The 14469-nt window shown below is 26.7% G+C and overlaps 1 protein-coding gene across 1 annotated transcript; it reads left to right on the forward strand.

Annotated features, from left to right (window-relative positions):
• The first annotated feature begins 15 nt into the window (after positions 1 to 15).
• On the forward strand, positions 16 to 13662 carry LOC129965815 (protein ABHD11-like). The gene is made up of 6 exons (XM_056080023.1): positions 16 to 334; positions 1540 to 1690; positions 5076 to 5249; positions 7330 to 7506; positions 10297 to 10481; positions 13388 to 13662. The coding sequence occupies exons 1-6, from the start codon at positions 204 to 206 to the stop codon at positions 13515 to 13517; spliced, it is 948 nt and encodes a 315-aa protein (XP_055935998.1). The 5' UTR covers positions 16 to 203; the 3' UTR covers positions 13518 to 13662.
• Positions 13663 to 14469: the final 807 nt, after the last annotated feature.

Genomic DNA, 14469 nt, shown 5'->3' on the forward strand with positions numbered 1-14469 from the left:
AAAACAAACAAAACTGAGCATTTGGATTTGCTCTTCGATCTTTCGGTGCCTGTTAAGCTTGATAATTTTTTATAAATTGAAATTCGCGTAATAAACAAATTCAGAAAAAAAATTTATGCTGAATAAAAATAGTGCATTGTTGAAAATTATTTAGAAAACAGTTATTTAAAAAATTATTTAATTGATTCTTTAAATTTATTAATATGTATAGAAATTTAATCAGGTTGTTTAGAAATGAAAATTTATTTTCATCTTGCTTGTCATGTAGAGTGGTTTCACCTAAAGTAATTGTAAGCAACGAAAGAAGGTTTTCAACTTCAGAAGAGATTTATAGGTAAATTATTTTCATTAATAATTATTTTTTAAGTTTGGATATATATTACAAAATGTATTCAAATTGTTGCATTAATGAATTAAAAACTGACATCGATGTTGAACTTAGGAAACATTCTGTGTTTCCAAATATCTCTTGTTTGACCATTTACTTAATTGTTCTCTGCTTTTGAACATTTAAGAAAAGATATTGTTCTCTTTTTTTAAAAGTTCTGAAATAATTAATCATTTTTTAATAGAAGTCATTTTAGCTATCAATAAAATATTTATTAATGCATCTATAATATTCTAGTGAATTTTTTCAATTAGAGTCCTAAAATATTGATTAGATAGAAGCAGATTAGTTGAAATGGCTTAACAACAGAGTTCTTAGAGTATGATTTACAGCCCAAGCAGCATAATGTCAATTATTTAGAAGGGCTTTAATAACTGACTTGAGGGGGGGGTCAGATGATTTCATGATAATTATAGAAACAGTGTCCTATTACTATGGCTGAGATTTTCCATGAAACACGATTAACACCAAATAAGATGTTTGAAATAATACATATATTTGCTAATTTATCTGAATATTCATAACTGTCAACAGCAAGTTTCACATTTCTGTTAATCATAATTAATCTAATTGTAATCAAAGTCAGAGTTTTAAATAATAAATTCGCATTTTCTAGAAAATCAAAAATCTGTTTCATGCCATCTCAATAAATATTTTCTGTAAGCTTGCTGTCTTTTTTCTAGATTCTTTGCAACAAGACATATAATTTATCAGAGTCTAATAAAGGAACTTGTACTGATATAAAGTCAAGAACCATCTCTCAATTACTTTCCATTCTATGTGTGTGTACGTAAACAATGTTTATTCATAAATTTTAAGAAAATGTTTTTTTAAAAAAATTTTTTAATAAGATATCTTTTTTTTAAACCATGATGAGCATGATGCAGTAGATCAAATAGAAAGGTATAAAGAAGAACAGGGAGAGCATGAAAAAATATTCTAAATTTATATATAAAAAAAGAATTTACTAACTCAGCATTTTTTTTTTCTGCGCGAAAAAAATATAGGCATCAAACTTGGCAATTCAGCCCTATCTGTTGCTCAAGTGATTAGAAAATGATTTTTTTAGAATTTAAATTGGTGTATATATATATATATTAATCAAGCATATTCTAATTATAATATTTTCAGCAATTAACAATTTATTTCAGACCAGGTCCATCTGTTCTGTCTTATTGGGTATTCCAACCAGAGGCTCAAGCTGTATCAAAAATACCTGTGATTATTTTGCATGGTTTATTGGGATCTAAGCAGAATTGGAGAGGCTTGGGAAAAGCTATAGCTGTGAAATCAAAAAGAAAAGTATGTGTTTATTTTATAATATGAAAAGATTTCTTTTTAAAACAGAAATGAAAGTTATTTTATTTTTTAAATTGTTGATGAAATAACTGTTCCTGAAATTCTATACATAAATTTAATTTTATCTATACTTTTAATAAAGCTTAATGTGTGTGTGTTGGCACTCTACAGGCTAGACCGTTTGACTTACAACTACCAAATTTGGTACATGTATACCTTGGAAGTCGGGAATGTGTACCTGGCATCCCCCCCTTTTTTTTAAATTTTTATTTAGAATTTCCATTATTATTTAAAAACTGACTTTCCCACTAAAAAAATCTTCATTTCCCTACCGCTAAATGAGTAAGGCTTCAGTTTTTTTTTCCCCACGCTAATGAGGTTAGGCTTAACAGGTTTTCGACTGATTATTTCAAATGATTCGTTAATTAATAGATTTTTCAGATTCATTCTGAAGTACTTTTGAATTAAAATAAAGCAGAATAAAGGAAATTAAAGATTTCTAATCTGCATAGTGTTACCCCAACTGGCGTAGAAAAATTTACACACTTGCGTTACCAGAACTGGCATTGAAAATTCAAGCATTCGCATTGTGTTCCGATTGTTGACAACTATTTTCAATGGATGCGAACTTGATTTAAATTATTTTTAGGTTAGTTGTGTGCTTTTGTAATGAAATTGTATTTATGTTAGTTATATATATTTTTTGTAATACTTATAGATTTTAGTACATCGTTTTTTTAACCTGTTTTCGACCGATTATTTTAAATGATTAAACATTGTTAATTAATTGATCTGCTCATGATGAATCTCAGAAAATTTTGCTGAAAAATTCTTGAGATATTACATAAATTAAGAAAGATATTCTTTAATGCCCATAAAGTTTAAATACTCAGTGACTCTGTTTTCAGTAATCATATTATTAAAAAAATGCTTTGTTTCAGTAAAAAATAGTATTATATTAATTTCAGTTTAATCCTTTCCACTTTAATTTAAAGCATAAATTCTACAGGAGCTAACAGAAAATTAGATGTATATATATTACGTTATGGCTGAAGGCCTTTATAATATTATGAGTGAATTATATGACTATCAGAATTTGAAGTTTTAAAATATTTTGATGAAGAAGTTATTAAAATACGATTTACATAAAATATTTAATTATTAAAATTTTAACGAGGATTAAAATTGGTAAACCGGTCGGTCGCCAAAGGCAGCTAGTTTACATATAAAAATATATTTATTGTTAGTTTTCAATATAAATTTTTTAATCACTTTTAAAACAAACATTTTTGCATCTATTAGTTGTTAGAAATTAAGTAATTGAAAATTAATGTTTTATTACATTTTTTATTTGTAAAACTTTTTTATAAGGACATATTTAATATATATATAATTTTCTATGTTAATTATTAAAACAATTCTTTTTATCCAGACAAAAAAAAAATATTCTATATAGACAATACATCACTACGTAATGCACAATTAATTTTGAATCACCTTCCTGCTATATTGGGTTGCTTCAAATCATAATAGTATACAAGTAAATTAATTTCAAATTGTTTTCTTTAGAGTAAGTATGGTCTAAAAATAGTTCTCTTTATGGCTGCTTTAAAAAAAATGTGTGTGTTTTGTTGTTCTATCATTCTACAGATCCGACCATTTGACCTTCAGCTACCAAATTTGGCACATTTATACTTTGGAAGGTGGAAATGTGTACCTTAGAGTGATCTTTTTAAAACTGAATTTAGAATTTTGATTAATAAAAAATTAAACTGAATTTTAGTGTTTAGCCTGAAAATATTTCAGCACAAAAATAAATTTGATGCCATTCAAAAAAATTTAAAGAATTGTCTTTTTGCTGGTGCAAATTTAAAATTCCAGCAAATTTTTCTTGATTTTTTTTTTCAAAATTATTATTATTTATTATTATTTTGTCTTATTTCAAAAAATAAATTACAACAATGCCTTGAAATTCAAATTACTTTTATTATTTCATCAAATATTTAATCACATGATTTTTTTTCATCATTGAAAGTTAAAGAAAATGAATACTTTTTAATATCTGTATAATTTATAAGACAAATTAAAAAATGAAGCTACAATACTATGAAAGCTAGACAATAGATGGTTGTGCACATATAGGCTTAAAATAGCATTATGTTGTCATGGCACTAATCTCTATTAGAAAGATTCATAAGGACAGAACATATGTAAAACAATTAAAATAAAATGTCTTTAATGTCATATGTTTGAAAGAATTATAGACATGAATTTATATCTAAATAATTCAACTGAAATTTCTGGTGGATCAAATAGTCACTAAAGACAACTAGTTGCAAATGTATATGTCTGTCTCTGTGTGTGTTTGTATTCTACAGAGCAGATTGTTAACTATTTTCTATCAACTTTGGCATACTTTGGAGGGTGAAAGCATGCTCTTCAGAACAAGTTTTATAAGAAAAGTTTTATTTATTAAAAATTAGAGATTTTGGTATTTTCCAAATAATTCCAGAAAATGTTATTGCAAAAAATTTCATTTTTACATTATTTTCAAATTTATAAAGAATCTGTTCTAATTTTATCTATTTAAGTTTTGTACAAACTTTTGTAAATATTGACAAATTTAATATATATATATATATTTGTACAGTTTTAAGCAATTTATTTCATTGTTAAACTGATATTGAAAATTCTTTTCATTGCTCCATCAAATATTTAATAATATTATTTTCTTTCGTTGTTGGAAGCTGAGAATAAAGGATTCTGTTTAATATCTGGGTAGTTTGCATCAGGAATGAGAAAGTAAAGTTATGCAATACTACAAAAGTTAGAAGACAGATTATGCAGATAATTATGTTTCCAATAACACTACGAAGTTATAGGACTTGATTCTATTTGGGTAGCTCATATATGCAATGAACAGATTTAATATGAGGCTATTAAAATGTCTTTGATTTCTGTTATAAAATGATGCTTAGAAAGAGTTTGTGGAGGGAATTATGAGTAAGTATGCATAAGAAATTTGATGGAAATGAGACATTTATTATTCCTCATGAATCTAAATATTCTAGATTATCAAAAATACATGATGTATTCCTGTCATACTCTTCAAAACTATGTTATACAGTATGTCAAATATATATATCTTGGTTAAAAAAATGCTGGAATAATTATACAGCATTGTAGAATCATTGCTCTTATGCACCAGAACTAAAGAATAAAATTATATAGTTTAAAAATTGCAGAAAACATTTTTAAACTATATTGTCTCTCCTTGTAATTTCACCATTTTTAAAAATCATGAAATAATACGTCTGTTAATATAATTGGTTTTTTTTTTTTTTCATTTTTTTTTTTTGATTTTCAAATCTTCTCTAATTCTTTAAAGGTTTATGCTTTAGATGCCAGAAATCATGGTGACAGTCCTCATGAAGATGATTTTGACTATCCTCTGATGGCTGAAGATGTAAAGTATTTTATGAATTTGCAGTCCATTCCAGAAGCTGTGATTATCGGCCATAGTATGGGAGGGAGAACTGCTATGTATTTAGCTTTAACAAATGTACGAGTTTTTTTTTCTCTCAATAGGAAATTTTTGTATGTAAATAATTATTTAAATTTCTAAGTTTTTTATTGCAATTTTACTATATCCTAGATCCTATATAATGTTTCCATCAAATTTTATGAAATATGTTAATTGCTACTTTATTTCAGTAAAATATCAAAACCATGTTTTGATTAATATAATATACATTATCATAGAGACTATCTCATACATTCCTACCTGTAATCATAATGGCCATTGAATGATCATGAAAACATCACCTTTATTAAGGATTAAAAAAAAAAAGATTTGTGCATTACATTCTGAAGAAATTAAAAGGGAAAGAAAGCAACACAAATCAGAAACAAATATTAATAATCTAGGAATACATAAGAATATTTACACATTTGCATTGAAAACGTTACAGCGGATAATACTTTAAATATTAAACTATAATAAATAGAAAATGCTAATAGATATCCTAAAACTTAATTGAGACAAAAGATTTGTAGGTTAAGAGAAAAAAATGAAAAGACTATTCATTCATTTAAACTGCAATTGTATGGAAAATTAAAATGCTCAAACACATCTCAAAAATTTATCATTTAGATGATAGTAAACTAAAAGGTATTCAGTTCCGACTTTGAAGTCCTTGTGGCTATAAAAGCATTGGAAATGTTCACTTTGTATTGCCATATGCTTATTATATATGCTAGCCTAAACTGTTGGACTTTATTATTATACTTAAAAGTAATTTTAAATTTAACAAAAATGTTTTTTTTTTCTTGTATAAAAAGTATTTACATAAAAACATCTTGTTGAGTTATCAACCATCCTCAATAAATATAATATTAATCACTTTCAGTTAAATTTTAACAATTCGGCGAATGAGAAATAATGATCTGCTTGCAGAACAATAAAATAAATAAAATACTAAAAATGTTTTTAAAAAAATTCAAGAGATTAGAGCAGTTTTAAAATGTTACAAGAGAGTTAAATGCAAAATAAGCTTAATAGGGCTCTTTCAAAAAAATGGGCAAGTCTGACTATAAAACATTGAAAAATTTGGAATACAGAAGTCTTTGAAAAAACATTTGATATTTTAAAAAAGTATTCAACCTGAAAGTAATAAAATATGCTATAATTGGCTAGTTTATAAAAAATTTATAAAATATTTAATATTTTATATATAGTGCATTTTTAAAAAATTTTTAATTAGAAATAATATATTTAAAATATACCGTAAAACCTGTGTATAGTGACATTATTTTGAACGATAAATCTATCTATTTATAACGATAAATGTATTTTACTTCGGTCCCGGCAAAATTCACATTTATTCCATTTATTTTGAGCATGCATTCAATGATAATCATTTTTTTAGTTGTATCTGTCTTCTACAGTTATTTCCCTCTTTAGAAAGTTGATAAGCATATAACCATTTTTTTTTTTTTTTAGAAAACAAATTATTATCCAAAACATGAAATAACAACAACAAAAGGTGTTGCCTTTATTTCCAAATGTTGACTCTTTCATTGTTTTGACCTTATTATAGCAGGAGGATCATGGGATATAATAGAGGAATGATTGGAATGTGCACAGATGTCTGTTCCCTATGGAACATACAACATACAAATCAGCGACCACCAATTCTTAAAATGTTATCACTTTGTAGTTCCCCTTCCTTTGTTGTCAATTCAGTTGTTTTTAGGACCTAATCCATTTTTTTAATTTGATATGGATGTGAAGTTCAGGGATGCGTGGTCTATGAAAATAAGTACCTGCTTGCTACAAGTACTTTTTTTTTTCAAGTCTTTACAAATGTATGTTCATCTTGTTTTCAAAAAAGTATTGGGAGAAGGTTTTTTTTTTTTTTTTTCTTTGAATGATCTGTCATCTGTTTTTGAAATTAAAAATTTGGATTAATTATGGATAAAGTTGCATTTTTTTAACGATGCAATTGTAGATAAATATGTTTTGCAACAATACTTGTTTCCAATAGAATGAGCCACCACTGTGTGTGTGTGCATGTGTACATTGAATAATAAGAGTTAAAAAAATTCTATGAAAGTTGTATTATAATAGTATTTTCTTGCAGGAAAATTTAGTCAACAAATTAGTTGTTGTTGATGTATCTCCTTATCGACTGCCTGTTGAATCTAATGATTCTCTTGGTTTTATGGCAACAATGATTGAGGCTTTAAAATCTATACCTAAAATGAGCATTGTGCAAGCCAGACAGGAAATAGATCTCATTTTATCCAAAACAATACCTGTAAGTTATTACTTTTTCTTTTAATAATTTCTTGTAAATAGTATAATGATTTGAAAGAATTTATTAGAATTCCTTTACTTTATTCCTATTATAAAACAGTAATTTTTGTTGATAGTTTATGATTTCTTTTGGTGTTTATACCTGTAACTCCTTTTGGAATGGAAAAACTGTCATAAAAATATTTCCTTATAATTTTTAAATTGAAAGAAAGCTATAAAAGTAATGCATAAATTAGAGTTTTAGGGGGAAAAAAATTAAAAAGAAATTTATGCAAAATATAATTATTTCAGAAGCTCTATTGAAGTCTTTACCTATTTTTACATATAAATGTTGAAGAGTATTAAACAATGCATGTCTAAGTTTTTTTTAGTATTTTTCTATAATCTCACTTAAATTCATAGTTTACCGTTTCTGAAAAGTTTTACAAATAAAAAATGTAATAAAACATTAATTTTCAATTACTTAATTTCTAATAACTAATAGATGCAAAAATGTTTGTTTTAAAAGTGATTAAAAAATTTATATTGAAAACTAACAATAAATATATTTTTATATGTAAACTAGCTGCCTTTGGCGACCGACCGGTTTACCAATTTTAATCCTCGTTAAAATTTTAATAATTAAATATTTTCTGCAATTCCTACTTTAACAGATTCTTCATCAAAATATTTTAAAACTTCAAATTTTGATAGTCATATAATTCACTCATAATATTATTAAGGCCTTCAGTCATAACGTAATATGTGTCTCTCTAATTTTCTGTTAACTCCTGTAGAATTTATGCTTTAAATTAAAGTGGAAAGTATTAATCTGCAATTAATATAATAATATTTTTAACTGAAACAAAGCATTTCTTTTTATATGATTACTGAAAACAGAGTCAATGAGCGTTTAAACTTTATGGGCACTAAAGAATATCTTTTTAAATTTATATAATATCTCAAGAATTTGACAACAAAATTTTCTCAGATTCATCATGAGCAGATCGATTCATTAACAATGCTTAGTTTTAAATGCATCAAACACTAAGAAAATAAACAGAAACGTTTAAAATAATCGGTCGAAAACAGGTAAAAAAAAACTACTTAAAAAACGATGTAAAAACTATTATCATATGTAAAAAATATATAACTAACATAAATACAATTTAATTATAAAAGCATACAACTAACCTAAAAATAATTAATATCAAGTCCACATCCGCTGATAATTGTTGTCAACAATCAGAACACAATGCGCATGCGTGAATTTTCAACACCAGTTATGGTAACGCCAATGCGTGAATTTTTCTACGCCAGTTGGGGTAACGCTATGCAGATTACAAATATTTAATTTCCTTTATTCTGTTTTATTTTAATTCAAAAGTACTTCAGAATGAATCTGAAAGATTGATTCATTAACAATGTTTAATTTTAAATGCATCAAACATTAAGAAAATAAACAGAATCGTTTGAAATAATCGGCCGAAAAATATTAAGCCTAGCCTCATTAGCGTAGGAAAAAAACTGAAGCCTTACTGATTTGGCGGTGGGGAAAAGGAAGATTTTTTTGGCGGGAAAGTTATTTTTTAATTAACAATTAAAATTCTAATTAAAAATTCAAAAAAAGGACCCCAGGTGTACATTCCCGACCTCCAAGGTATACATGTACCAAATTTGGTAGCTGTAGGTCAAACGGTCTGGCTTGTAGAGCGCCAACACACACACACACACACATTGAGCTTCGTATAAGTATATATATATAGGCCAGTCAAATTTCACATTCCTTTTCGCATGTCTTTAGAAAAATTCTTCATAATAGTATAATTTGTTTGATCTTTATTGCAGATTTTTAACATCCAATTAATCACAACACCCAAATCACAAATAAAACTAAATATTTCTCATGAAACTGTGTATTAGATTATTATTCAGCATCTTAAATTTCAAATTGTGTGTCCTAAATGCATCATTAAAGAGAAAAAAAGAAAGAAAAAAGGATGCTAAGAAAAATATTTTTTAAATATTTTTTTCATTTTTGGTTTTCAGCTCAAAAACAGATAATGTTTTTCAACAAAGTTGTGATCAGAGATGAGACTTAATTTCATCTTTTTTGACTTAAAATAAAATAGAGTTTCATGGTATTGAGATAATGCATTTCCTTTATTTAAAAAATATGATTGGAAGTTTATCTTGATACATTTTTGAACAGTGAAAGCATGGCCAATACTAAATTCATTCTGAATAATTCTATAAAAAAAAATGCATTATAGCAAAACTTTGAAAGATTGTAAAAATTACATTGATTATTAAAAAAAATTGAACACCAGGTAAATATTCAAAAATTGGCAGTGAACTTCTTATGAAATACAATTATATGTAGAATTAATAAATATCTGCAGAATTGAAGCAATTTCCTTTCATGCTATATTCTTGTTTTTTCCTACTATGCATGTTACAAAGAGGTATCATATTTGATTCATTTGGTTGTGTTACAATTCCCTTTTAATGAAAAATACATAGCTAACTTTCATCAATAAATATTACAATTTTTCATGTTAATATTTTAATTCTATTTTTGTTATTCTTGATATTGATTTTTATTGATATATCTACTCAAAAAAATATTTGAATTTCAATATTTATTTTAAGTTGTATAAATAAATCAATGTAAATTTTTTTAGTTTCATAATAATTATATATTAAGATTTCTAGAAACTTTGATATGTAGATTTTTTTTTACTCTGTTTTTTATAATAAGTGTTCCCAAACACTTTTAATTAATATTATATTTACTGGTGTTTCTTTTTAGGAAGAAGGAGTGCGGCAATTCCTTCTTACCAATCTTGCTGAGAAAAATAAAATTCTGTGTTGGAAAGCAAATTTAGAAGCTATATTAAAAAATTTTAATTCAGGAGTTATGAAATTTCCATCTGTTTCAGGAAGTTTTATGAAAGAAACATTGTTTATTTGTGGTGAAAAATCTCCTTATGTCAAGTAAGTTTTATAATTTTACATAAAAACTTCTATATTATCGATCTTTTGTCAGTTATATTTGCATAGTTAAGACATGTCAATACGATTACTTCCTACTTTCAATGTTAACATCAGAGAAGCAATATTATATATATGAATGTCTATTCTTAAAGCTTCAAAAATTACTGTGTTTTCAGACAACTGTTAATTTTTTGGCAACTCCTTTTCTTTTCAAAATCCATTGGATTTTATTCTTCAATTTAACCACAGTTTTGCACTTTTACCCTGTATTTTTTATACTAATTGAGCTTTTTGTGCTTGATTGGGTCATCATCTTTCTTTTGTTTCTAATCATTGGCATAGTTAGCTTTTCAGCAAATACAATTTAAAGTATTTATGGGATGCAATATAGTCAAGCAATGGCTCTTGTGCTAATAAATCATAAACAAACGAAAAGGTTGATATATAATTTGTGTTGTGAGCATTGAATTAACATTCACTGGTAATATCACTGTCATAAATATTCAGAACAAATTGTTCAAGATATGATCATTGGTTTCTGGGTTTACAGTTAGGACTGTGCTAATTTTCGATTTATCGAAAAAAAAAATCAATTTTTTATGCCAGTTTTCAAAAAATATCGACATATCTAAATCATTTTCATGAATAATAGTTCACGATAAATCACGATACAAAAAAATCGATATTCACATTTAATTTGCGTTTTCGATTTCGTTTGTGTACCAGTTAGTGTTTATTTTTATTGCTCTTCATTTTTATTATCCTTTATACAGAATTTTTGTTAATATTTCTGTAAATATTATCAAATTCTAATATATAAAAAGTTTTAAACACAATGCTATAAATTGTAAAATGCAGACATTGCTTTGGTATTGACACACTTTATTAAAGGGATTTTAACAAAATTATTTTCTAACTATTTTTATTCAAAAGGAAACAAATATTTTTATTATATAAATTGAAACTTCCTTTTATTTGGAGGCTTTCTGATTCAGCAGTATGTTAAGAGATGCTATTTATAACATATAATATCTATAAATAAATAATGATATCACGATATATCGAAAAATATCGATATGTGTTGGGCGATATATCGCGTTGAGGAAGTTCCATCATCGCTCACCTCTATTTACGGTAGACAATTTTGAAACTGTCTGCATACTGTCATTATTAAAAAATATTAATGGAGGTTGGTATCATTATGACGAATAACATGGACATTCTGAAGAATCATGAGCCACAGATCAGTCAGATGAAAAGTAGCTGCAACAATGTGTTTGGACAGAATGACATTCTACAATGAAGCAATCAATAATCCAAATAAACCTAGAGTCTGTCTGATGTATATCAAAAATGATTGATATGTGGGGGTATCATTGCCTATGCTAAAAGATATGCATTGGCCAAAAAACTTGTCATTTCTGTGGCATTACCAGCAATTAATCACCAAAGATTGCATTCTCTTACAAGTCGCCTTTTCTACTCCATTGAACTGATAAATTGTGACATCTGGGTTGGAAATCAGAGAAACACATTGCAAACATTTATGGACGATTGCAAGCTACCAGAGGTAGTATTATGGTCTAAGGAATGTTCTTACAGCATACTATGGGTTTGCTTATCATTGCAGAAGACACTGGGGTCCAGTTTAAATTTGAATTGAATCGTCCTGACGATGTACATCACTACATGTTTTTCTTTGGGATTGAGGGATTCGTTCAGAAGGACAATATGATTTATTGCTTTGCTAAAAATGCATTCAAGAAAAGTTTGTGAAAGGAGGAGAAAAGGGGAACATTTGTTAATTATATCATAACTGCATTTACAAAACTGAATTGCCATTTCATTATTTTCATTTCGAGTTAAAATAGCATGTAAAGTTGCTCTTTACTGTAAATCAGAGTAGTTTGTATTATAAAATGATGTATAAATTAAGAAAAACAACGTTTTTGTTTTGCAGTTGGGCTTGAAAAGCTCACAAATAAGGCTCTTCAAAATAAAATTTAAAAAATGACCATTTTTCAGTTCTTTTTTTACCTGCCTATGTTTGCAATCTGGTCATGATTAGAAATTTCACGTTTCATCCCAAATTAATCCTCGTGTTATTTGAAAATGAGACATTAATGTAATAAAATCTGTCTTCTTTCCTTTTTACCTCTTCCTCAAACAAATTTTTTATTATTTTTAAAATCTCTTAATAAAATTCTTACTGTATCAATTTTTCTTTATTTCATGTGTTATAAATGGATTTTTCTGAAAGGAATCTAATCATGTTTTAGAATACATTTTTAGATTGATATTTTTGTGTTTTCTGAAGCTAAGCAAATTATTGGTACACTAAATCCTGCTTAGTTAGCAGATTCATTATTGAGTTAATGAGCTATATTGATGCATTAAACATGATAAAAGTTGCCCTTTTTTAAAATAAAACCTCTTGGTTCCCTCAGATAATGCAATTATGGGCTTGAAAATATCTTCAAATGTTTGTATAAACTTTTGAGATAGTTTCATAATTATCTTAGATGTTATTCTTTAGTTACTTATTAGGTACTTTAAATGTCCTGTATTTTTTTTTATCATTCTAAAGAATTACCAAAAAGTAATGAAAAATGTCCATAGTGTATTATTAATACTAAAATCAATCTTTAAAAGTTAAATGATGTTCAATTAGTGATTCTTTCATTTTGCCAGTATGTTCTTTTAATAGCAAGTGTGATTACAAATTGTAATTAATATATTAATTTGATACATATTTTTAAGAAACATATCTTAGGCAACCCGAAATTATTTTTCTAAACAAAAAATTTTTGAAACTTCTGATAAGAGTACTTAATTTCATATATTTCAGCAATATTTCGGATTTTTAATTTTTATGCATTGATATATTCCCTTTTTTTTATTTATAGGCCTGAAGAACATCCTCAGATTAAAACTTTATTTCCAAAAGCTGAATTTGCCACAATACCAGGAGCAGGTCACTGGGTTCATAGTGAAAAACCATCAGAGTTTTTAGAAATTTTGCACAATTTTTTGTGAGAATCGAATACTGTTATATTGTTATCAGAGCTGTAGCTTTGTAAATAGTTATTATTCCATTGTTGATAATTAGCTGTGATAAATTATATTATTGCTTAGAAAATGTGCCTTAATTTGCAGCAATAAATGTTGCATATTTTTCCTATATTTTGTTTTTATTTGTCAAATCTACATTTTTAATCTTTATTTTATTTATTTATTTAATTTAATTTAATAATCCTAAGCCCCGTTCCGACGACCTTGTGCGCCGTTCGTCCGATGCATTTTACTCTCTTTCCCCTCATTTGTGGTTATTTGGGGCTCTTTGATGTCTGTTCATTTTGCCGACAGTTTGCAGGAAGTTCCCGATCGGCGTCCACAGGCTAGAGTGGTCCTACAATGTGTCAGAGGGCATATATCCGTAAAGGGAATGAGGTTTAGAATTTTTCGCGTTTTTAACCGCTTAACTGTTTTGCCCGAGTGCCATGAATTTTGATAGTTGTAAGCAAAAAATAAATGATTCATAACGATTATAATTCAATATTAGAATTACTTCGAATATATTGATAAGTCAAGTATTCAATGGATTTTCATTTGAATCAAAATAAGAAAATATTCAAAAAATAGAAGGTGCCATCTTATTAGATAGTAAAGAAAATAAAACAGTTAAGGGGTTAATATGTAGCTGATGTCTAAAGACTATATAAACTTGAAAATTTATTGATTTACAAACATTTAGCAGTATTTTTTTTTATTTATTTAGCATTAATATTTTAATAATTTTTACTAACATTAACAGCATTTAAACAGAAATTTATTCTTGCCTGAACGACTAAATACAGTATCTGATATTTTTTAAAGATAAAACTACTCCATTAGCATTGCTTCTATTACAACAGCCTTTTTTCTTTGCTTCCCGTCTCTGTTTATATTAGAGAGGCAGCTTTTGGCATTCACTCTAAAATCTTGCAAC

Source organism: Argiope bruennichi, chromosome 4 (genome assembly GCF_947563725.1).
Source record: "Argiope bruennichi chromosome 4, qqArgBrue1.1, whole genome shotgun sequence".
NCBI lineage: Eukaryota > Metazoa > Arthropoda > Arachnida > Araneae > Araneidae > Argiope > Argiope bruennichi.

Coding starts and splice junctions, on each gene's coding strand:
- LOC129965815 (XM_056080023.1), top strand. CDS start 204: ATGTATAGAAATTTAATCAGGTTGTTTAGAAATGAAAATTTATTTTCA. Junction 1,691..5,075: donor CTGTGAAATCAAAAAGAAAA/GTATGTGTTTAT, acceptor AATTCTTTAAAG/GTTTATGCTTTAGATGCCAG. Junction 7,507..10,296: donor TTTTATCCAAAACAATACCT/GTAAGTTATTAC, acceptor GTTTCTTTTTAG/GAAGAAGGAGTGCGGCAATT.